We start from the raw sequence: 23,549 nt of genomic DNA, 5'->3' as shown, positions 1-23,549 counted from the left end.
GAAATTTAAAAAGGGCAAGCGTGAGCGACAAACGAATCCCAAAAGATTTTGTAAAACATTTTAAAAATTAAAAAAAATCTGTAGGCTTCAGCCCGTTTAGCTGAAACTGGGCTCGATCGGCAGCAAACCATCTAAAGGCGCTAAAGATGATTTCGGTTCCTTCCTACAAATCACTTTCTTTTCGTCGTTGGCAATTCTTATAGATTCATAAGGAAATACGTTGCCAAATAATCGCTGGAATTTAAACAAACTCACCACCACCACCCGTCACAGAACACTAAAAAGCTGCCCGGTCCCACCGCGCAAGCTTTCTGGTACTAAGGTATTTGAAAGTAATTTATTCTCCATTTGTTTGCTCTCTTAACCCCCTATCCCACCCCGATTTAAAATAAAGCGCGGAAAGAAAGACCAAGGTTTTAACATTTAAGTGTTGAGGTCGGCTGATTACTTTCCCCCTAAGTTGCAATGTGAAAACCTGCCGGCGGGGGGAGGGTCTCAGGGCTGGGAGGACAGTGTTCCCCAGCCTGGGGCGCAAGCTTTGCGGTTACAAACCGGTTCGGTGACCCTCCACAGCATCAATATGCACAAGATCCTACTGTTAATCTCAGAACCTGTTTTGTACCATCAACTACCTCCCAAGTATTATACTAGAGGTAAAAATCAAAATCAGAACGGAAGACATTTAGCTTTCCAAGCTAACCAGAAACCATAGAAGCAGAATGCCCTTCAAATAAAAAAGCACGTATTAACTCTTCTCCTCTTAAGACATCATTAGAAAATTCATCGTCCCTACTGAAGGTCAGTTTCCCGAACTGCCGAAGAACTATTAGGGGCTGGGATGTTCATCATAATATTTTAGAAGAGAAAAAAAAAGAAAAAAAAAAAACCCTACACGGTCTATTCCATTTACGCAGCAAAATATGCCAGGCGATGAGTTACTTTCAAATTCAAATTGGAGGCGGCAAGTCTTCGTTGTTGAAGACACTTTTCCCAGTCAGTCCCTGGAGGAGAGGATGTCAGGGCAGTTAGTGGTTCAATACTTGTAAATCTGAAGGGAACCGCACCCAGATGCTGGGGAACTTCCCAACTTGCGCTCAGGGACAGTGCCTGACTCCGGACTCTGCTGGAGTTCCTCTCGCCATTTCAATAAAACATGATGGTACTGATATAATCCTCTATACATTAAAATGAGGTTGTCACAGATTGTCATTAAGACCTCAGTAAAACAATGAAGACATTACTGGGAACCCCCCCTCAGGCAAGGTATTAGGGAATAAAACAATCTACACCACTCGGGTCCTATTGAGATTAATGAAAAAATTATGCCAAAAAAATCTCAATTTCATTTTCCCGTGACGGGGCTTTGCATACATACAGTCAGTCTTGCCTTACACCTGATGATTTATTAAACTAATCTGCAGTGATCACCACTGATGTTCTCAACTCAATCTTGTCCTGGCTCATTTTCTAAGTAATTGTTTCTCATCAGTTCTGATAATGTTTTAATAGTGTTACCCATAATTTAGCCCCCAAGAATTAATAACAGGGGGGTAATATGGTGAAGCAGCTTGTGATGAGCTACACAAAATATAAACAGGTATGGTTTTTAATTAATCAGATTACTGCAAGGTTCTCTTCTTGCAGTCAGTCCATTCCTAGCTGGGAGGAATTCCCCAGGTTGGGCACTGTCACATACCGAGTGGGGTGAGCTCACCCAGCCCTCCCTCCCACCCTCCCTGTATTACCTTCACCCACCCGAGGCACCAGAGAGATGTGGGTGGGAAAACAGTGGGGATACCTCTTGTCTCCCAACATCTCCTTGCCTTTGTTCCTCAAGGAATGAGGCATGATGGCTCTCTGACTCTGACTAAACCCTTTTCTGGGTCCCTCTTGTAGGGTCTGTGCTCAGAGAGTAGGACCTTGGTCCAGATTTTTGGCTCTAGTGTGTCCCAGTGTCATGATCCTATCATAATTGGGACCCTGGGGTTATGAGGAAGATGATAAATCTGACACTCAGGGAGACTTAAACAACAAGGTGCTTTTGTTGGAACAAAGTGTGGTTTGAGATAAAGGGCGTGGTGAGCAGTCCAACATGGTTGGAAATCTAGGAACCTGTGGGCCCGTTGGTGATGGGGGTGGGGAACACCTAGTCAGGTCCAGGCCCTCAGGGCCCCCCGGAGACCTTGCTGAGAGGGTTGCTCTTCCCGAGGTCTGCATGCCTTCACCCTGGCATCTGGGGTCCCTTAGAGTGGAGGGTTTGGCTCTCAGTGAGCCCCAGGCTTGAGGAGGTTCATCTATAGGGTTTGGGGGTTGCCTGTGTAACAGGGGTGGAGACTAGAGTGTCTCCCTTTCTTCCTGTCAAAGCCTGAGGTGGGCTTATCTGGACCAACACATGAGGACAGGCAGGACAGCGGAGCTGAAGTGGAGGCTGCCTGTAGGGAAGTATGAAGAAAGGCTTTTATTATCGTCTTTTGTTTAAGACAGGTCCTGCCTATGCTTCCAACACCCTGAGGGTGTCAAAATGAGAGGAGGCTTCCCTCTGCCTTCTGAGCGGTCCTCCTGTTGTGTTTGTGTGCTGAGCAGTGGGGTCCGGCTGCGTGGGCACCTATGGTCCTGGTCTACCCTGTGCACACCGACTACCACTCTAGGCGGGCACAGCTGTGCCGTGGGTTGCAGGGATGGCTGCTCCTGTAACTGCTACCCACTGTCACTGTCCGCAGCCCTGAAGCCCAGTTTGGCTGGAGGCCAGTCATCTCCCAAGTTGGCTGAGACACTGTCTTCCTCCTTCCAGCTCCTCCGAGTGAGGACGAGGCAGGCTCCCACCTTTCTTTCCAGCTACGACCCATGCTCTCGAGGGTTTGGGGGGTGTGATGCCCCGGGGAGGCAGGGCTCCAGCGCAGCACATCCCATCTCAGTTAAGAGCCGCCTTGTCGGGCCCCGTGTTTGAGAATGTTAGTTAGTGTCTCAGAGCATGTGTTTCCCAGAACTGCCCAGCCTGGATCAGGTTCCTCTGCATGCCTGTCGGAACTGCCCTGCACTGGAGGTGGATGTTGTATGACCATACGTGGGCCTCTCCCACTTTGCTTTGGTTCCATGATGCCTTTCCTTGTATATAACCTTCAGCCCTCCTCCCCTCTTGGGCTTCCTGGAGGAACTGGAAGGGGTAGGGGAAAGTAGACCCCTGGGTGGGGCACATGGTAGGGGCCACATAGGAAATAAACTAAAAGGGCGTAGGAGGTAAAAAATGAAAATAAAAAACAACTGTTTTCTATTTACAAATTTAAATAAACAGAACAGCCTTCCCCGCGGTGTTTGTCTAAGGGTAGCAGCTTTGCTGCTGTGTAGGTCATGAAAAGGTTGGTGTAGAGTTTAGAACTTCCCATTCTGTTAATTTCTTAAAGAACAGTCGTCCAGAGTCTCCACACAAAAGCTCATGATTTAATGAGGAGCAGAAACAAAATCTCTGATTGTTGGTGTTTCAAATTTCATTGGCGTCCTCTGGCAAACACAAGTTGATCCTTCGCAGCTTCAATACCCTTTAGCCTTCAATATAAGAGCACATGCTGAATAGGGAAGAATGGCTGGTTGTTATGTTTATTTACCCTTACTACAAGCTGGGTTAACCTCTTCAAAACAGCTTTACTAAGCCCGTTAACCACACCACCCATATGACCTGTAGCAGCATCTCTAATGTGATGCAAATCTCACAGGGGACCATATGCACCAGCTCTGTGGCATTGTGTCTTCTTAGAGGCTACAAGTTTATTGCTGAGGGGGCCCTGTCCCAGCCATACATTTACAGGGGGGAAATGGCCTCAACGGCAAACGGTTAAACAGGGAAATAAAGGGAGAGAATGGATGGTCTTGTGCTTCTGCACATTTATTTTTTAATTGCTGGTAACTGTTGACCCAAAGCATTCACCCAGGATGAGGGCTTTCATAGTGATCACCTAGCAGTTCAAGGATAGGGATATTTCATTTTTGGGGGTGGTGGGGTGGTGGAGGTTAAAGTAATCAGCTTTGAAGATTTATTTTTAGAAGGTATCTATATAAACCAGTATGGTACTTAATCAACTTTTCTATGCCATCTCTGTTGTTTTATCAGATTACTAGTGAAATAAACACCAACCCTTCATTGAGTTATTATTTTTTAAAAGGTTGGCCTTTCTTAAAATTATTTCTGGTGTCGAGTGAACAATGCACAATGTGGGAAACATCTAACATGAGCAGGGTGAAGGGAGTATACGTATTTGGGAAAGATCTGTTTCATTAAAGACCAAACTTCTCCTGGAACAGCCCATCTCTCTCCACTATTTTATCTCCCTGCGAAATCATAAGTCTGTACTTGTAACACATTCGTGAACAATAAAATCATAAGCTTGGAATCAAAAAGAAGAAAGTTCATTTTTAGAGGAATAACTGGCCAGTGAGATAACCAAAAAAAAAAAAAAAAAAAATGTGATTAACATGAACTGTAAATGAAGAAAGGCTCCCATCTGGCATACTAACAAGTTGCCTTGAGTATTATGGCTTGTCTTTAAGGAACCCACTGTATATGTTCAGCCCACCTGATGAGAGCTTCATTTAGCAGATCATTTTTCCTTGATGGATATGGCAAGCCTAACAATGTTCTGGGCCTGCTTCAGTAATGGCATGTCGATCACACTCCCTCGGAAAGTAAAGGCTCCCTGGAAGACAGAGAATACAAACTTCCTGAAAGAATGCTCGGAAATTACAGGCTTCCTTTCTGCACACACTTGTACAACAAGAACATTTTAGATTCCACCTGAATTATACTGACTTTCCTACCCAACTTTTGAGAAAGCCAAAGTAAATTACAGGGGAAAGATTTCTTTTTTCCTCCTAAAAAGGAAAAAAATACCAAACCACTTCAGCATTTTAATGGAGAGGAAAAACATCAGGCACAAGGTATTGGAAACTGCTCATTTAACTCTTGAAATCAAGCAGAAAACAAGGGTGGAAGGAAAATGTAAATACTTCCTTATATACTTTTTGAAATATTGCATAGAACTGTGAAAACAGTAATATGCTCTGGCAAATGATTATTGTTTGAATAAATAATTGTATGATCAGGTTAAAGGAAGAATGCTTCCTTCTTGTTGTAATGTAATTGAGGGGTAACACTATCATGTGATGAGAAAATGTAAGGTAGGATTATATTGAGTAAAAAGAGATTCTTCTGTTGGTACACACTTTTGCAGAAAAGGATTACAATGACAGGGGACATGAGTCTGTAACAAAAAATCATAGGTCTGTTGAATGGTTAGCCTGGAAAGAACCTGAGATCTCCTGATTTATACCCATTTTACAGATTCACTTTTTAAAAACTTCTGCAAATACTCATTGAATGTGTCATGTGATCTCAGTGCTGTTCTAGATGAGGACTCTGATGCCCAGAGTAGTTAAGTGATTCTCCAAGGTCACTTGACTAGGAGAAGTTAGAGCTGGGGCTAGTACTTGGGTCTCAGAACCTCAAGCCTTCATTAGAGACTCCCACATTATGATGATAAGGTAGTTTCTTTAGTGCCTCAGAAAAAGAAGAATTAAGTGGACAGAAGCAGTATGAATCTGAAATTCATGTCTGGTTATTCATGTTCTTTTAATCACTTCTTTTTGCTGTTTTCAATTACAGCTCTTCTTAATTCCCCTTCTTTCTACCTGTTGGTAAGGATGCTGGTATTGAGTAGGGAGCAGGTGGTCTTTTGAGACCTGAAGGTGGGTTGGAGCAATTATAATCTTTGATGATGGTCCATTTGTATATACTGCCATCCATTTCTGGATTTTACAAGTACCACCTCTCAACAGTCAATGTTGTCATTATTCAGGACTTCTGGGATGGTCTCCCGGGCTCGCTGGAAACCCTCATCTCTTATAATAACATAGAGTTATACACAGAATGGAGGTTAAAAAAATTGGCAGGGAATCCTTAGCAGTGACTTTGAAATTTGTTTTTTAATCAAGAGAGATTTAAAAGTCATTAGGATTAGAATTCTCACCAGTGCTTAGCCTTCTCAGCCCGAGAATGATAAATCGGATTCATATGAACACCTGTGTTGCCTAAAATCCTATACCGTTAAGTCATTTTCCAATCTGCCCATTTTACTATTTATACTCCCAGATTGGTCTGTGCCTAATTTCATTCAACCTAGAGCTAATTTTAGTTGTCTCTGTGACCATGATGAATTTTATGAATTTGGTTAGGAGTTCTAAGGATATTCTGTGGGTTAGCATGACATGTGAAATCAGGGCATGGGTCTCGTGCTGTTTTACAAGGCGAGAGTCTAGTTTTCTTATTGGAGTATATGATGAAGACCAAAGGCCTCCTGGTTATCCATCCACCACGTGGATTCTGGCCCTGTAAAACAGCACATGTGTCCTGCTAAAGCTTAAATAATAGGCTAATAATAATAGAGATGAAATTAGCCTAGATGCACATGAAATCAAAATGATGCACAGAGAATCAAGATGACTTGGCTTTGGGTCTATGCCATGTTCCCTGAATCCGCTTTGGATTCCACATGCACATCAAAGATGCAAAATATTTCGTGTAGTTTTTCAAGACAGGGAAATCATTTCTTTCTTTTATGTGGCAGATTTTGCTTGACTTCCTTTGTTAAGCTTAAGCTGGAAAACAAAAGTTAACATTTTTGTTCTTTGTTTCCTTCATCTCTGCAAATTGAGGATTTTAGTGTTAAGAATCAAGACTTCCTAATACGAATATCCTCCTGCTTTCACATCGACCTAGAAATATGGTTGGTTTTTTTAACATATGGATCTACATGTGAAATGTGAACAGTCTGTTGGTCAGGATTTGGAAGAATGCAGATTGTCAAAAGCTACCTGGATTTGTGGGGAGGGTTTGAAACATTCCTTAATGTGTGATCATAGATAAGTTTCGGTTTCACAGCTCAGTGCGTTTCTGAGAAACTGGTGTACCATTTTGAAAAGAAGAGGGAACTTCCATCAGCTTGAAGATTCAGAATATAATTTGGTTTAAAATGCCTCTAAGTAGTAACTCATTCATGGTTGAAAGCCTTAACAACCATGACTACAACAATAATAATAGCTATAATTTCTTGAGCAGTTGCTAGCCCCAGGACTGTGCCTGGTCCTTGACATGTTTTTTTTTTTTTTTTTTTTTTTTTTGCTGTGCGCGGGCCTCTCACTGTTGTGGCCTCTCCCGTTGCGGAGCGCAGGCTCAGCGGCCACGGCTCACGGGCCCAGCCGCTCCGCGGCATGTGGGATCTTCCCGGCATGGGGCACGAACCCGTGTCCCCTGCATCGGCAGGCGGACCCTCAACCACTGCGCCACCAGGGAAGCCCCCTTGACATGTTTTATTTCAGGTAATGCTCGTAAAAACACTGTGAGGTAGATACTATGACCCATCCCCATTAACAATTTTTTTTTTTCTTTTCAATTGTAGTAAAAACACATAACATAAATTCACCATCTTAACCATTTTTAAGTGTATGAGTCTGCAGTGTTAAGTAGATTCACAAATATTGCACAACAGATCTCCAGAACTTTTTCATCTTGCAGAAGTGAAACTCAGTACCATTATAGACAACTACTCTCCATTCCCCCTCCTCCATCCCCTGGCAATGAGTATGTATTCATCTGTTTCTATGAGTATATATCCATCCCCATATTATAACTGAGGAAACCGAGGCACGAAGAAACTTGTACGAGTCTGCCCTGTAGCTCACTAAGTATACAACTGGTATAAAACCTAGCTCTATTTGATCCAAAGCGTGTGCTCCAGGCTTACGCCCTGGGCTTGTGGATTGTTCTCCGAGTGGGTTGCCTGGCCGCCTGAATCAGAATCATCTAATCGGGAGGTGGCTTGCTAAAATGCAGATTCTTGGGCTCCATCCTATAAGGTTTCATGCAGAAGGTCCGAGCGTTGGCCAGGAACCCTCTAATGATTCTAATGCACGCTGAAGTTTGAGAAGCTCTGTGTTTTAGCTCTCCTGGGTAGAAGTGGTCAGGCTGGCTTTTAAATGGGTGCAACACTCCACCCCTGCTCTCAAGGACCTAAAATTTGCAGGAAGAGCATGGAAGCAGGTGCCATAAAACGCAACAAGAATTAGAGAAAAAGCCAGTGTTATGAATAGGGAGATCACAGGCCTGAAAAGGCTGCCCTTCTTACCAATCAGGACCATGTTTGCCATTTCACACTGTTGACTTAGACATGATATTGTATACCTAGTGCATGTCATGCGTTTCCCGCTAGAGCTGTCATGGGGCTCCACCTCCGTGCACAACGGGCTTTTATTCAGCAATTACCTATTGAGTTATTTGTTGTAATAAATCACTAGTCAGCCACTTTGGCACATCTTACTATACACATGTCTATGGCTTCAGCCTCCTGGAAATGAAGAGCAGTATCACCTTAGCATAGGTGTTGTCTGTATAGGAAGGAAAACAATTACTTATTGGGCTGTACTTTTTCTAACATCTGGGTCATTGCCTGGTGGTAAGATAGGCATTGAAATAACATGAACTTTATCAGACCTTGAAGTTCTTCAATGGGGGAGAATCTGACTTACAATTTGATGGCAAAAGGACTGGTGATCATGATGGTGGTGATGACAAGAGTAATAACATTTATGGGAAATATTCATATATTTCACATTTCTGGCACTTAGCACTTGAGAATTTTTTTCTGTAGAGTACTAAAAGAGTACTTTTCTAGGGCTTCCCTGGTGGCGCAGTGGTTGAGAGTCCGCCTGGGGGACACGGGTTCGTGCCCCGGTCCGGGAAGATCCCACATGCCGCGGAGCGGCTGGGCCCGTGAGCCATGGACGCTGAGCCTGCGTGTCCGGAGCCGCAAAAAAAAAAAAAAAAAAGAGTACTTTTCTAGCACCCATAAATTGATCCAATTCTCTCCCTGCTCATTGTATTTTCAAATAACTTCTTGGGCATTCAGGGAGTGCTCTTTGGCACATTCCCTTGATGATGTTGCTGTGTCAGAATTAATGGTAACATTTTAGCACAGCTGCTATATGCCTTCTTTTGCAGAGTGACACTTTATTTCTTCCTCTATGATGCTAAGTCTTATGCCCAATGAATTATTTACCTCATTACAGTTCCCAGTGAATTCCTAAAACTTTTAGTCAGTGTTGGTCACTATGGAATTTATCTTTAGGACCTTGGTTGTACCCTCTTCTTGCTAAAATCTCTCAGGCCCAGCCCTGACTTCCCATCACATAGCTCTTCCTTACTCCCAAAGTTAACTGCTCCTTGATACCCCTCAAAATGGGGAATATGATGCTCTCACAGAGACAGAGATGGGCACTGTTTCATTCTTTCTTTCCTGTTTTTCAACCTATCACACTTGGAGTCCTTGGACAGGCCCTAGTATGACCTTGGTCCCCTCACAATTTGGTTAAGGGGTAAGGATTTAAGTTTGGTAACCAGGCACCCAAAGCTCAGTGTGGAGGCTGCCTGGCTCCCAAGCTGGCTAGCAGAGGTCTTGCTGAGAGAGTGCTGGGATACCTTCCTAATTGGGACCGTGATGCTACTTTTCTAAAATAGCAGATAAGATCATCCATTTGCTTAAACCTTGCTTTGGCTCCCTTTGGACTTACAAAATCAAGTGCAATCTCCTTAGCTGGGGGCCCAGGGCTGCCCACGGTGAGACCAGGCCCTGCCTCTGCTCTCAGCTTAGTCTCCTGCCAGTCCACACACACACACACACACACACACACACACACACCACACACACACACACACACACACACACACACACACACACACACACACACACACACACACACACACACACACACACACACACCCCTCTACACCTCTCCCACAGGCTCTGCTCTCTGCTCCGATAGTCCTTTCCCTGTCTGTCCGGCAAACTGCTCCTTATGCTTCAAGACGTCAGAAGATGTCATGTCTGTGAATCATTTTTAGACTTCCCTGGTTGGGCTCATTTCTCTCCTTCCTTCCCTTATACATCCTCCTGTAACAACACTTGTCACATTCTACTGTAATTATCTGTTTACGTCGCTGTCTTTCTCACTGTGTTGGGAAGCCCTTGAGGATAGGGGCTCACATATCTTTGAATCCCCAGAGTCCAGCACCCAAAACATGGTTCTGAAGCTTGTGTCTTTTGTGGGGCCTGAGCTGGGTGACTGAGGGGACAATGACTTGGGAAGATAGAATCACTCTTACCTTTCTGCTCTCCTTTATCTGCAAGTGTCTTTCTGTGCCACTTGATCATTCCCTGGTCTGGCAATACTCCCTGGTCAGGCAATACTCCCTGGTCAGTTGGCCAACACTTGCTGAGCCTCCAGTAGGACACAGGGACTGACCTAAACAAATGTGATGTTGGGTTGGGGTCAGGTTAACTCATGCAAATGACTTAACGGTTAAAGTGCAAGCGAGTCTATCTGTAAGTGGGGCTTAAGGAATTAGAAGCTGCAGAGAGAAAGAGCCATCAAAACGGGGTGGTTTGGCCTCGGAGGGGCTTTGGGGAACAGTACTTTATTTATTTATTTAGCTGTGCCGCATAGCGTGCGTGATCTTAGTTCCCCAACCAGACATTGAACCTGGGCCCTCAGGAGTGAAAGTGTGGAGTCCTAACCACTGGACCACCAGGGAATTCCACCAGGGAACAGGTACTTTTAAAGTCAGCTTTAGAAGGTTAGAGATGCCAAATGAAGGTCAAGAGAGGGGCAGGGGAAAAAGAGCAGTGTATCCATATGTGCAAGTGGGGTTGGCCTTCTGTGTTCGACAAGAGCCCCCTGTACTTCTGGTCATCAGTGACTCAATAGATAAGCAAAATGAAGGACCACAGTACGAGTTACTGGATCTGTCTGTTGATGAAGGGGTTTCTCTAGGGCCTGAGGAAAGGAAGACTAATCTAGCCTCAATGAGAGCAATCTGGAAGAGGGACAACAGACCTTCCTCACGACAAAGCACACAGGACTCAGTCCCTGCTTGATGCAGCCAGACTGGAACCCACAGGGCTCCCTCTGTTCTTGCTCCCTGCCCTGAGGGACCCAAGGGGGCCCTGGACCCTGAGGGGAGGAAATTGAACCACTTGTTTCCTTTCCTTTATTCTGGGTAATTTTTTCTCTGTTCTAGAGTAGTCTGGGATGCAACAATCTGATTTACAGATAGAAAAATTGCAGTTATTAGTTCATCTTTTTAAAGCAACTTATGAGTAGGATAGGACTAGAATCTTCGGTTTTTCACCCCAAATCTCAAACTCTTCCCACTAATCAGTATACCTCAAAGCATGTCTGGTAACCATGGTACATAAGATGATTATAGAAAAAATTAATATCAAAAATTTTAAATATATATTATTTTACATATACTATATTTAAAATTTTATTTTGATGTGATTTATAAAAAATAACTAGCATATCTAAACTGTTATTTCAGAGATTTTTTTTTTTTTTTTTTTTTTTTTGCGGTACGCAGGCCTCTCGCTGTTGTGGCCTCTCCCGTTGCGGAGCACAGGCTCCGGACGCTCAGGCTCAGAGGCCATGGCTCACGGGCCCAGCCGCTCCGCAGCATGTGGGATCTTCCCGGACTGGGGCACGAACCCGCGTCCCCTGCATCGGCAGGCGGACTCTCAACCACTGCGCCACCAGGGAAGCCCCCAGAGATATTATTACTTAGAATGAGGCTGAAAAAATTAATGATATATAGGTAAGGCCCAGATAAGCAAGTATGTGAAAATGCAATTTTAATAACTGACTTGGGAATAACTGAAATGTAACGTGCTTCCATCCTGAGTTTCCACTTGGAAGCTTTTACTATAATTATTATGATGGCAGAAATACCAAAGGATATTTTCAGTGAGAAAAAATTCACTAATAAAAATGTGAATGACATTTTAAGTCCTCAAAAAACCCAAAGCATTTGTAAGAAGGATTAAAGGAGGTGACATTTGATCTTTGTATGTGCTTCTGAATATCAGTAACCCTTTGTTTTATGGATAAACCATCTTTTAAAACTGCCATCGAGAGTAAAAGAATACTATTGAGGACTTGGGGAATAGAGAACATGTTTTTCTTTTTTTAACACTTTAAATTGTAGTGATAATTTGATAGGTATTTTAATATTTTGAATTAAAATTCAATAATCATTCACTCTATGACCAGAGAATTTACAGATGTTAATATATCTCTACTTGAAATTTCTAAAAGCTCAACTGAAGTCTTTCAACATGGGCAATTCACATTTGGCTAATCTGTCCTTACTACTAGCACTGAAATTCTGACAGGTGATATTCCGTGGCCTTAGATGGGGAGACCCTTTAAATGATTCATAAGAATGTAACAGCTGAAATATTTGAAGGGGGTTTGTTTTGTGCCTGGCTGGGGAATATAGTGACAGTTCGGGCCTACTGAACTGCTTCAACAGGATCCCTTCAGCCCCTGCGTCAGAGCACAGCCTCTAAGGGGGTGTCGGGTGCTGGGTATCCTGCATCCTGGGCAGCCTGTTGGATTTATTTTCCAAGTTCTGAAAGGCGGAAAAGTCTGGAGAAGCTCCCTCCTATCCCTCCCCCTGTCTTTCCCCTGTGGCTCTCTGGCTTGAAAAAAGAGCACAGAACCCTCCATGGAGAATGGGATGGAGGGTCCTGTACACCCCCCAGTGCAGTTCCAGCTGCCAGGTCAGTGCTGCCTGAGAGGATGTGGGGAATCACCTGTCCAAGCGGCCCCTCTGTATTTAATTCTCTTAAATCCATTTAAAAGAATTAAAAAACTTATCAGCCGGAGGAGATACGAATCAGATGCAGGTGACCAGCAGTTGGGAGCACAGCTATGCTGGAGGCAGTGGTGAAACAGGACAGTTTTCAGCAGATGGTGAGAAGGAAAAGGAAGACTACTAGTGAAGACAAATGGCCTGACACGTTTATAAAAAGAGGAAATTCTTTGGAACGTGGGACCTGAGTGGATGTAAAAGGAAGGGACATCATTAACATCTTGCTTTTTAAAAAGGAAGCACGAAATTATTTAGCTTTAGCCCTACACAGGAAATAGAAACACTCATGTGTTGGACACTGGTAAGATTAATTTGGGACTTTACCAATAGTTTTACGAAGCTGGAGGAGTAAAGAAGAATAAGTAGAAGATTTGGAAGATGAATTTGGCAGGGAAGATGGAGGTGGCTGAACAGTAGGGAGGAGAGCTGAGGTGAATGTTTAGGTCAATTATCTTAATATGTGACCAGTCCTGAGTTGTCTACTTGCCCAGATGGAGGGTCTCAGTGGACCAGAGCATCCTTACTTCACAAACGGATAGGGAGACCAAAGGTGCCTTCTGTTTTTAAAATTCTTCTCAGAACCCACTAAACGTAGGCAACAGGATTTATCTTTTAAAATATTCAGGCAAAATGATGAGACAGGAATAGACAAGTCTTTATTTTAAATATCTTTTGATAAGGAAATCTGGAAAAATCAGGCCAAGTATGCCACATGGAAAGCTACCTACTGAGGTGAAACAATTGGATTTATAAGCATATTGCAATCTAAAGGGGTTTCCACATATGCTAGCACATTAGACGTTGTGCTTAATTTTCTGTTTTTTAATAGCTTTATTGAGGTATAATTTACATACCATAAACTTCACCCATTGTTAAGTGTATAATTTATTGACTTTTACTAATTACATAGAGTTCTGCAACTATCACCTCTCAGATTTTTTCTGAAATAGAAATCTTGGAAAATATTTTATTTTTAATCCTGAGGTAAATGTGTAAATACTTGCATTTAATTCAGAATATTTTATGTCAAATTTAAGCTGATATTGCCTATGAGAAAAGCAGAGAACGAGGGCCTTTTTATAGCAGCTTGCAGCTAAGACTAATAATATTAAACTTCTATTTTAAATGCTGTAGCATTATTCTTTCTTTGGAAAATATATCTAAATGAACTAACATTAACTAGAAGGCACTTTAAACTTTAAACATTTACTAAAATACAACTGATGAACAATAACTGATGAAATAATTGGTGAAAATTTTTCTTTCAACTTTTTTAGAAGGGAAAGAAGGTCAGTACCATATATATTGTTAAAAAGTAAAATGAATAATTTCTTTTTAGCACTGTCAGAAATTTAGAAACCAGTTAGCTAAACAGTATTTACTAAATGTATATTGTGTACCTATTTCCATCCAAGATGCTGCAGGGAGATCTGTGATAGAAAGAATTCTTTACTCTCTGGGGTAGTGGTGGAAAATTCTCCCACTTTTTTTTTTCATTGAGGTCCACTAACCTAAAATGAAAAAAAAAAGAGAATTCTAGAAACTCTTGATTTATATTTCTTAGTAAAGTAAAAGCTCCATTTGGCTGCTTTTAATACAAAAAGAATTACAAAATTCTTTAATAAGTACCACAAAATATTAAAAGAATGTTCTGAACTTCTCTATTATAATCAGCTGAAGGAGAGAAGGCATGGGGTAGTGGCAGGGTGTGGAGGTGATGTGGTGAGAAAGGAAGAGATATAAAGAAAAAGAGGAAACAAAAAAGAATCCATGGAAAGAGAAACGGGGAAGGAACAGGAAGGACATATACAGAAACACACATGCAGACCCACACATCCTAAGAGGGAGAAATACCGTAAGAGGAAAAGAGAGAAAGATGTCCAAGGAGTAAAACCTTTCATGGCCCTTATTTGGCTCTTGCTATTAAAGGCACTGAAAGGCATGGTGTGTTTTTGCGACCACAGGTGTAACTGAAAACAGGACTTTGGGAACTTGTCCTTTGAGTGAGATGAAACTGAGCTTGGGGCCAGATATGGCCTCTTTGCCAAAGGCCCCCGGTCTTGCTCTGAGAGTTTCCAACCTACCTTAGGAGACTGAATGACTAATAAAACAGAATGAGGTTTGCAGTGATCAGAGCCAAGAAGTCTTTCTGGGGCAGGGCAGTGGACAAGCGCAGGGTTCAGAACTGAGAAGGAGGGAGCGATGTGGGGAATAATAGCTAGGAAGTTTGGGAAGGTACAGGGATACTCTCTGCTCTTTCCTTCCTCATCAGTTACTGCTCATGTAAAAAAAAAAAAGTGTATGACTAAGGAAAAGATTCTAATCTGAACTAATGAAATTCACATTCTGTTTGTGACAATACCTTTAAAGCTCTATCTAGTTTTGGTCATTAGTGTGCAGATTCATTGTGACCGAACTGAAACCAGATTTAAGCTATGTTCTTATCTTTATTTACAAAGTGAGCCCCAAATTCTGGTCAGGTCTCTAGAACCACCTTGGCTGTGAGTGACCTTGGGTAACTTCCAAACCCAAGTTGGGTCTCAGTGTATTTTATAAGTTGTAAACCGAAGGGATTTAACTAGAATATTTCTGAGATTTCATCTAACAGAATTACATTTTTTAAAATTTTAATTGAGCAAGAAAAAAATTCTGAAACATATAAACCAGAAGTATTTTGATTAAAATATCCTTCAGAATGTGTTATAAATTAAGGATGAAACAAACAACTTTAAAAATTATCAGACTTAACCTACATACAAAATCTCTTATCCTCTAACACTAAATCAGCCACTTGCCACTAAGCCTATGTGAAATAGGATATGATCAGCAGTAAAACTGTACTGCCTTGCTTTAAACGTTTAGAAATCTGCAATTTGTTGTTAATCAAATCAACCTTAAAGTCACCATTGGCAGACTCTCAAATTTTCTAAGAACTTGACTTTTTAAAGTCAAAATTATGCGATATAGTTCTAAAGATTTCCAATGAACAAGGAAATAAATGGAGAAATGCAATAACTAAGCATCTTAAAAGTAGAGTGATGTCCCTTCCTCTTTCATTTTCACTGGCAATCACTCAGTTCTGATTTTAGCATTTCTGCTTACAAATAAAGGGGGCAAGACTGTGGGCAGTGGGATGCATGAGTGTGGGAGGGCACACTGTTGTCTATTAGTGGAATCAACCCCTTCCTTTGACAAAGACAACAACCAAATCTTTGGATGGTTTATTTGATCTGCGTGAAAGAGTGGCAGTGGGATTTCTGGCACTTGAATAAGCGGAAACAATATTTTTGGCTAGAGAGACTTCTGAGTTCTCTCAGGGAGCCTTCTAGAAGGCCATCTGGACCAAACAGTATTTCTTTTGTAAAGTCCTGCATTTGGAAACACAAACGAAAGGTGTCTGAGCCATAATCAGATACCTATGAAAATAATTTGCTTTCAATATTGGGGAGGGGGAATTAATCTTTGTAATTTTCTAGACGAAAAGACTTATATGAGGGAAAAAACCTCTTTCTTTTTTCTTTCTTTATTAAGATATAAGTTCCCAATTTATACTCCTATAGAGGATTTGCTTAGTAATGTAAACATGTTGATCTGCATTATTGCTCTCTCTTGAGTGAAGTTAGGATGTATCAGTTATGTGTGTTGTTTATAGTTGTTATGTCAGCTAGTGACCTTATTTTTGACCTTATAATTACTAGTGGAACCTAGATTTTAAAGGTGGACACTTTCCCTTCCTCGGTTTTTACCCAGCTTGCAAATCTATAATGAACAAAAAATATTGAAAAATTTAAACAAAATCCTTCCAAAACCAAATTAAGCATTTACAGATTTACTATGAATAGAGTGCTTAGAATACTGAAAATGAAGCTATACTGGTAGCCAGACACTGCAGAAAGATGAATATTCTAGCAAAGTACCTTTAAAGATCGATCTCATGTAATACATGTTGCTATTCTTAATACCTTTTGCTATTTTTTCATATTTTTCTGTTTGAGCCACCATTTGAAAAGAAATGGTAAATTCTTCATGTAGGATTTCCTGGGATTATCAATCATTTTAAAAAAGCAACTGACTATTTCCTTTAGCTGTCATTTTTGCCTAAGAGGTGATGAATTTAGCACTGAGTTTATAATATAGATGTGAAAAAATACTCAGTAGCATACATATATGAATATATATATATAGTATAAATATGTATATGTATATACTTATATACAAATTACAGTTTCTATTGATATCATCTAATATTAACTAATTATTTGCTTGGGATGATTTCAATTATCCAATTTCATACTAGATACAGTTCTTAGTTGATAACAAAACAAGTGTTAAAATCATATTTTAAAATGAACAATACTAAATTCAGTTCTGAATGGAGAATTTTCAAATATTGGAATCATTGTTATTACGAAAAAATGACATCAAAAATGAAATTAACTTTTAAGAAAATACTTTACAAATTTAAAACAAATCACATGGGAGTGATTTATCCTGGCTAAAATATTTCACCAAATAATTTGAGACTAAAATAGTTAATGACACACAGGTTGTATCTCAAATTATATTTTTCTGGAAGGATGAAAGAAAAAATCAAGTGTGATTAATAGTGTGGATATATACCTCACAACTGGTGTCAGCTAAAGTAGAAATATTTTAGCTTATGGGAATTAAAATAGGAGCATAGAGCATGTGGAATGTTTAAACTTTTTCCAACAGATTTTAATGAGTCCCTAATATCAATCTATAGCCCTAATTCTTATGATAGGGACTGTCATGCCAGACAAAATTTTTTAGCCTGAAAATAAATATCTTTAGTTTCCTGAAACAAAGCAGTCACAAGTATCACTACCTGCCAAACAGAGACAGATTATATGAGCAGATAGTTATTTTTTATTATTTTTTAATGTAAAGTATTTTTTAGCCAACATTAGACTAAGGGCATCAAACTTTATTTCCTTAGAACTTTTAATTAATATAGAACAAAAAAATTGCCGTGATACTAAAGACTAAACCCCAATAATTTATCTACTTGTGATCTAAGTATTCTCATGAAGTTTGTTATTTGGAGGAGACAGGAAAAAAAAAGGCAGAACTTTAATTTTTGAATAATAATATTATTATCACTATAGAAAATACTAATGACCCAGCACTAACTGTGAACTTCAGCTATACCTTTCATCTTAGGGCAGAACATAATTTAAGATGGGAGCAGGAAGTAGAGAAAAACAATGATACATAATTTTGCCTTCTTGGGTCATTTCTGCTTGAAAGCATTACTTGAATGAAATTTTCATCAGAGGGCGAAAAAAGGTCTTTTAGAAAATTATAAGTATCTCACTAGGACACAAACCATCAGTTTCCCATTGTTGAGAGAGTCACCTGTGCTCTGGACAAAGTATCCGAGGGTTTATGTTTTCATCAGTGAGTCACATTTGAAATAAAACAGATTAGATGTTTGTTGGAAGCAATATTTTATATAACTGAGCGACCTATTTATACTAAATCTTTACAAACAGAACCTACATTATTTAAACCCCAAGACCCCTCAAGACCCAGAGTCACCTACCTGCAGACCCAATTTTTGTGACCAGCCAATTTATAGGCAAGGTGAAAGAAACATGCGGACTGGATAAAATAACCATATGTCCCCACTGGAAGCCCCATTACTTGAATCATTTAAACCTTGCTGGACAAAGCACCAGGAGAATTTGCTGTAGGAAACAAACCTACACGAATGGGGCAGGGAAGAAATGACCTAATAGTTAGTCTCCCTTCTGCTCTAATTTCTATGGTTCTGTGTTAAGAAAAGCTATTCTACCACACTGTTGTGAAAGCATATGTCCCAACAAGAGGGCTTTTCTTATTTAAAAAAAAAAAAAGTTCAGAATTTAACATCTAAGTTGCCATCATCAAAAGGCAAGGACACTTTAGGGCAATTTTCCCTGGGAATAGCACTTTCAAGATATAATGGAAAAGTGCTGTTTTTCCCTCATTCAGGAACTTAAAGGCTGGTAAAAGAGTGTGTTTCTAGTTTGAATTTTCTTTGCTGGCTACTGAAACTTAGGTAACTTCTTCCATACCTCTAGCTGCTTATAATGCCAGTGGCGCCCTTTGATTTTATCCAATGTGAAACCCAGTGTAGATAGTTCAAGAAGGCAGTGTTAGCCCAGACTGGAACTCTACTTGGTCTGCTGTTTTGATGGTTCCCATCCTGCCTCAGTTTGCTTCAGTAGGAAGTATTATCAGGTACATATCCTTAGCTGGCATAAGGCACACACAGAGGTACAGAACATTTAGTGAGTGTCTGCACAGGCAAGCATGCAGGAGAGGGGAGTGGATGGAGTTATTTGCATGTATAAATGTAAAAGTATATGGCTCTTCTCTCTAGATAAATACCTATATTTATTCATGGAGGATCTGGATTTTGGGATCAAGATATAGAAATGGACATAAAACATAATGTCAACTGAAAAAATCTTTTTATGCACTGCAATATGTTTTTTTTGATGGTCACTACTGATATGAAAGGAAAGGTTGCTGTTTATCCTGAAACTGGTATAGTCCAAATGGGATGTCTCCAGTGTCATATATTCCGTCTTTTGATTTTAAGTGCAAGTGTGTGCAAAGATGAGCCTGAATGTGTGTGAGGGTGAGCATGCGAGCATGGCTGGAGCTGAAGGCAGGTAATGAGAGGGAGGGAGTGACCCACTTAATATTGTTACCTACTTTCGAAAGTCCTGGGATTTTTAGGTGCTTTTACTGCCAGTGAAAAGTGTAAGCCACACTTCTCACACTGATGTCACCGGTTCACCACTGAAAACCAATTTTGTTCTTTTTTTTTTTTGTAGGGGGTACCGTTTAACATTTAGAACTTTCATAATGTTTCAACATTCTTTCTCCCCTACGTACTTTTGCATTACAGGCATCAAAACTTCACTCCTTATGTAAGTAACAAGGCCAGGTTTAGATATAACCTCTAGGATGGATTTATAAATGCAACTTTCCCCCCATCCTCTTAAAAAGAGGCAAACGGTATTATTGCAAATAACCTTTAAGATAATTAACTGACAATGCTGCAACTAGCATAAAATCTTCCTTCAGGCGACACCTAATTTAAGTGTTACTGGCACAAAGTGGAGACAGATTGTGCATCACCACTGCAATATTTACATAGCAGAAACCCACAGAGCAGGAAACGCGAGGCTCAATGATGCACTAAATTAGGAACAACCATACTCCAGTGTTAATTTGCTTTCTATTCTATCCAAATCTCAGGTCCAGAAATTGGTACTAACACATATACAACCTCCCACTCTTAAATGACTAAACCGGAGATTTTTGTACTTTTTTCTCCCCAAATTAAAATAACTTGAAATTTATTTCTTCTCTCCAAAAGAACCATTTGATCAAACTGTGTTTATTTCATTACAACTTGCTCTCATTCTGATCTAAAATTATTTTCATATGAATGCTGCATCGGGTCTGTAGAGTAAAACTAAACAGACTTCTATTTTCTCTAAGGCTGCCAATATAGTTTATGAAAAGAATAAAATGAGAAACTTGAGATCCAGTGAGTGAAATATTTAGGAACGTGGAAGGGCAAATTTACCTTAAGTGAATTTCTCAGTGATAAATGTTGTCCCCCCTAAGCCCACACATATCCTCCTCCTCAAAATACGCGTTTTTAAAAACCACTCAAACAGTATATATTTTTTCATTCTTCCCCACAGTATCTTAAACGCCAGATTCACCAATGTTTCAAGGCATTAACAAAACATTTACCTTTCCTAACTGTTGATGTTCTTTAAAGGCAGCAATCAGTTCTTCAGCCCACTTAAGTTTTTCAGGGGAAGGAGAAAACTGCTCCTGGACCACTGCAATTTGGTTAGGGTGTATCACCTGCTTACCTACAGAAAGATTAATAACACCGGAGACACAAAACAACAAACACATGTTCAAACAAAATGTCTCAACCACGCCAGTCTCCTGAATGCCTTACAGTCTGTATGTAAAATAACTAATTATTTTTAGAACTTTTTAAAAAGAAAATAACACAATCAGGCAGGCTTTTCCAGAATACTCCATAAGAACAAATACAACAATGGGAGTAATTGTGTTTCTGATCCTATAGAAATGCCATCTTAGAGCAGATAATCTCTCATTTTTAGTTACAGGTGGATTGACCAGGCAGCTCGTTGAATAACTGCTTGGCTGGAACTTTAAAAGGATAATGTCTGCAAATTAAAGTGATTATTTTGAGTTAAAGTAGAAAAAAAATTACATGTTAATTCTTTCCAATTTTGCAAGTTGTCTTTTGCTTATTCTGTACCATTATCCCATCTTCCATGATTTCTTTTAAAAGTGGTCTGTTGGTTTTCATAAAGCTTACAGAAGCAGACATTACAACTATATTAATATCAATAGTGTCTTACAATAATACATTCAATTTTCTTTCTTTTAGATGAACTTAGTGTATCCCTTCTAACCACTAATAGAAAATTGGATTTCAATGAAAAAAATTTTATTCAGTATAGTAAAACAGAAGGCAGATTTGAACACTGTGATCTCTAGATTACTCCATTTAAAAATGTTTAAATAAAAAATTACATAAAGTTTCTCTAACCAAAAAAAACCCCCTCAGATTTTCCCTTTTTGCTTATGGGATGAAGATTGGATATTTCTCCTTTATACAGATGCTTAGACACCCCAGAAGAAATCTTATTTCTGTAGTAACAGTTTTAAAAAAGCTTTAAAAAGGTATCTTAAATTAAAACATTATACAAAGATTAGAGTCACAGGATTCTATGAAATCATGTAGTCATTAAAAAAACAATTTAACAATCAGGGAAGAGTGGAATCTAATTAGGTCATTGATAAAATGCAACATAATTTAATGTTATAATAATGATGAGATTATATTTTATTATATGATAAAATTATAGACATATTTGGTTCTTTAAAAATGAATGTACACTTAATGATAATTTACTCTGCTAAGTATATTTGTTGGCATATCAATTTGCTTTGCTTTTGAAATAGCTGCTTTAACATATAGCCAGTACAAATTATATCCTTGATGTTTTATAAAAGGTGCATTCCTGTTACTGTCATTATTCTGTCAAATAGAAAAAAGAACAATGTTTCTAAAAAAATTTTTTTACTATTTCATGAAAAAGAGTTTAAGTAAATAAATATAACAATATCTTTTCTTTACAGTAGCATAATTAAAACATCTTCATGTTGCTATTTCATTATCTGTCAGCATACTAATAAAACATTAAAATCTTATATAAATAAAGATGTTTTAAATTATTTGAGGAATAATTTCTGGGAACAAATAACATCAATGATGACAAATGAGACTTTTTTCAATAGTAGATATTGAAATTATATTTAAGCAATCTAACAGTTGTTACAATATTATTAATAAAGGATGTCAGTTCTGGTAGTCATTTTGTACTAATTGTTAGTCCTGAATTTTATAATTTATGTACATAATTTACACTGATGTGTAAAAAGCCAGATTTCATGGGAACTTCTTGGTACAGACACTATAAATTGAGAAGCAAACATAAACTATTTACAATGCTGTGAAACTAATGATGGCTTTTAAGTAGCCATATTTTGGTACTGAGGCTAATTTTAAGATATGTGTTAGGTTTTAGAAATTTATGAACCTTCACATGTGAAGTTATCTTTCGTCAAATCTTATATATCCCAACAACTGAACATCAGACTTTAATGCCATGTGGGAGCAAAGCAAATATTTTATACAGAAGAGTTGTTATGACAAGTTACTGAGAGGGTGCAAAATTGGAAGACATTAAAATTTATGACCATGAAATCCTTTTTACAGTACCACTTGATATATCGTGCTTTAAATCAATACCTGTCAAATCTTTTAGGTAACTGTATGACGGTGTCATTTTTGTCTTCTACAAAAGACTGCAAAAAAGAAGAAAACCTATAGTGCTTCATATTTATAATCTTTCTTCTCAGCATGTAGTACTAGAATAACTGTGATGACTAAGTAGGCTGTTAAAGATTTATTCTAAGATTTATTTTTGGTTTCTTTTTATAAAAATAATTCCTAAAGTTAATAGTCATTTATACAGCCAATGCATTGATTTAAAATCAATTTACATGGATTGCGGCCTCATGAAACAATGAATACAGAAAAGAAACTGTAACCAGCTGTTTGTTACATGGCTAAGTTTCAAAAAACCTACAACTCATTAAAAAATATCTAATTTTTAAAAGTCGAGAAAATCCTTATTAGCACAGATCCTTATCAGTGTTACGGATAACGTAATACTTTATTGAATTTTAAAACTTTCAACCACTTGCTTCAGATAGGGTGTGTAGCTCTCCTTCTTTCTTCCCCTCCTTCCTTCCTTCCCCTTTCTTTCCTTCCTTCTTTCCTTCCTTTTCTCCCTTCTTGCGCAAAGCCCAAAGTATGGCAATTAAGTGATAAATAATTAGGACAAGCAGATCGTGAGTGGTCTAAAATACTCATTAAAGCATTTATTGTTTAAAAATACTACAAATAATCTCCTATCTTATTATCAGACTAATTACCTTTTCTTGGTGTATAGAAATATAATTGGGACAATAAAGACCTTCTTTCTAAAAATTGCAAAATGGCTCTGACGTTTAGCTTCCTCCTTTACTGACTAGTTCACTTGAATGTATAACGGGCACTGTACCCTCCGTGCCTCCTCATCCTCTCCCCTCTCCCTCCCACTTCCATTTTGTTTCTGATTTAATACTCCCCGTTGTTGAGAAACAATAGTGCCAA

General features: G+C 39.3%; 1 protein-coding gene across 1 annotated transcript in view; it reads right to left on the bottom strand.

Annotated features, from left to right (window-relative positions):
• Positions 1 to 3,416: 3,416 nt before the first annotated feature.
• CLYBL (citramalyl-CoA lyase) overlaps positions 3,417 to 23,549 on the bottom strand; it is a 245,040-nt gene continuing 224,907 nt past the window's right edge. Inside the window, exons 7-9 of the mRNA XM_065896069.1 lie at positions 20,534 to 20,658; positions 4,569 to 4,688; positions 3,417 to 3,543 (exon numbers count right to left, since the gene is read on the bottom strand). Of these exons, the coding sequence (XP_065752141.1) occupies positions 4,593 to 4,688; positions 20,534 to 20,658 (221 nt within the window). The 3' untranslated portion in view covers positions 3,417 to 3,543; positions 4,569 to 4,592. The remainder of the gene's footprint in view (positions 3,544 to 4,568; positions 4,689 to 20,533; positions 20,659 to 23,549) is intronic.

Source organism: Phocoena phocoena, chromosome 18, assembly GCF_963924675.1.
Source record: "Phocoena phocoena chromosome 18, mPhoPho1.1, whole genome shotgun sequence".
Taxonomy (NCBI): Eukaryota; Metazoa; Chordata; class Mammalia; order Artiodactyla; family Phocoenidae; genus Phocoena; species Phocoena phocoena.
This window is presented reverse-complemented; position numbering and strand designations above follow the sequence as displayed.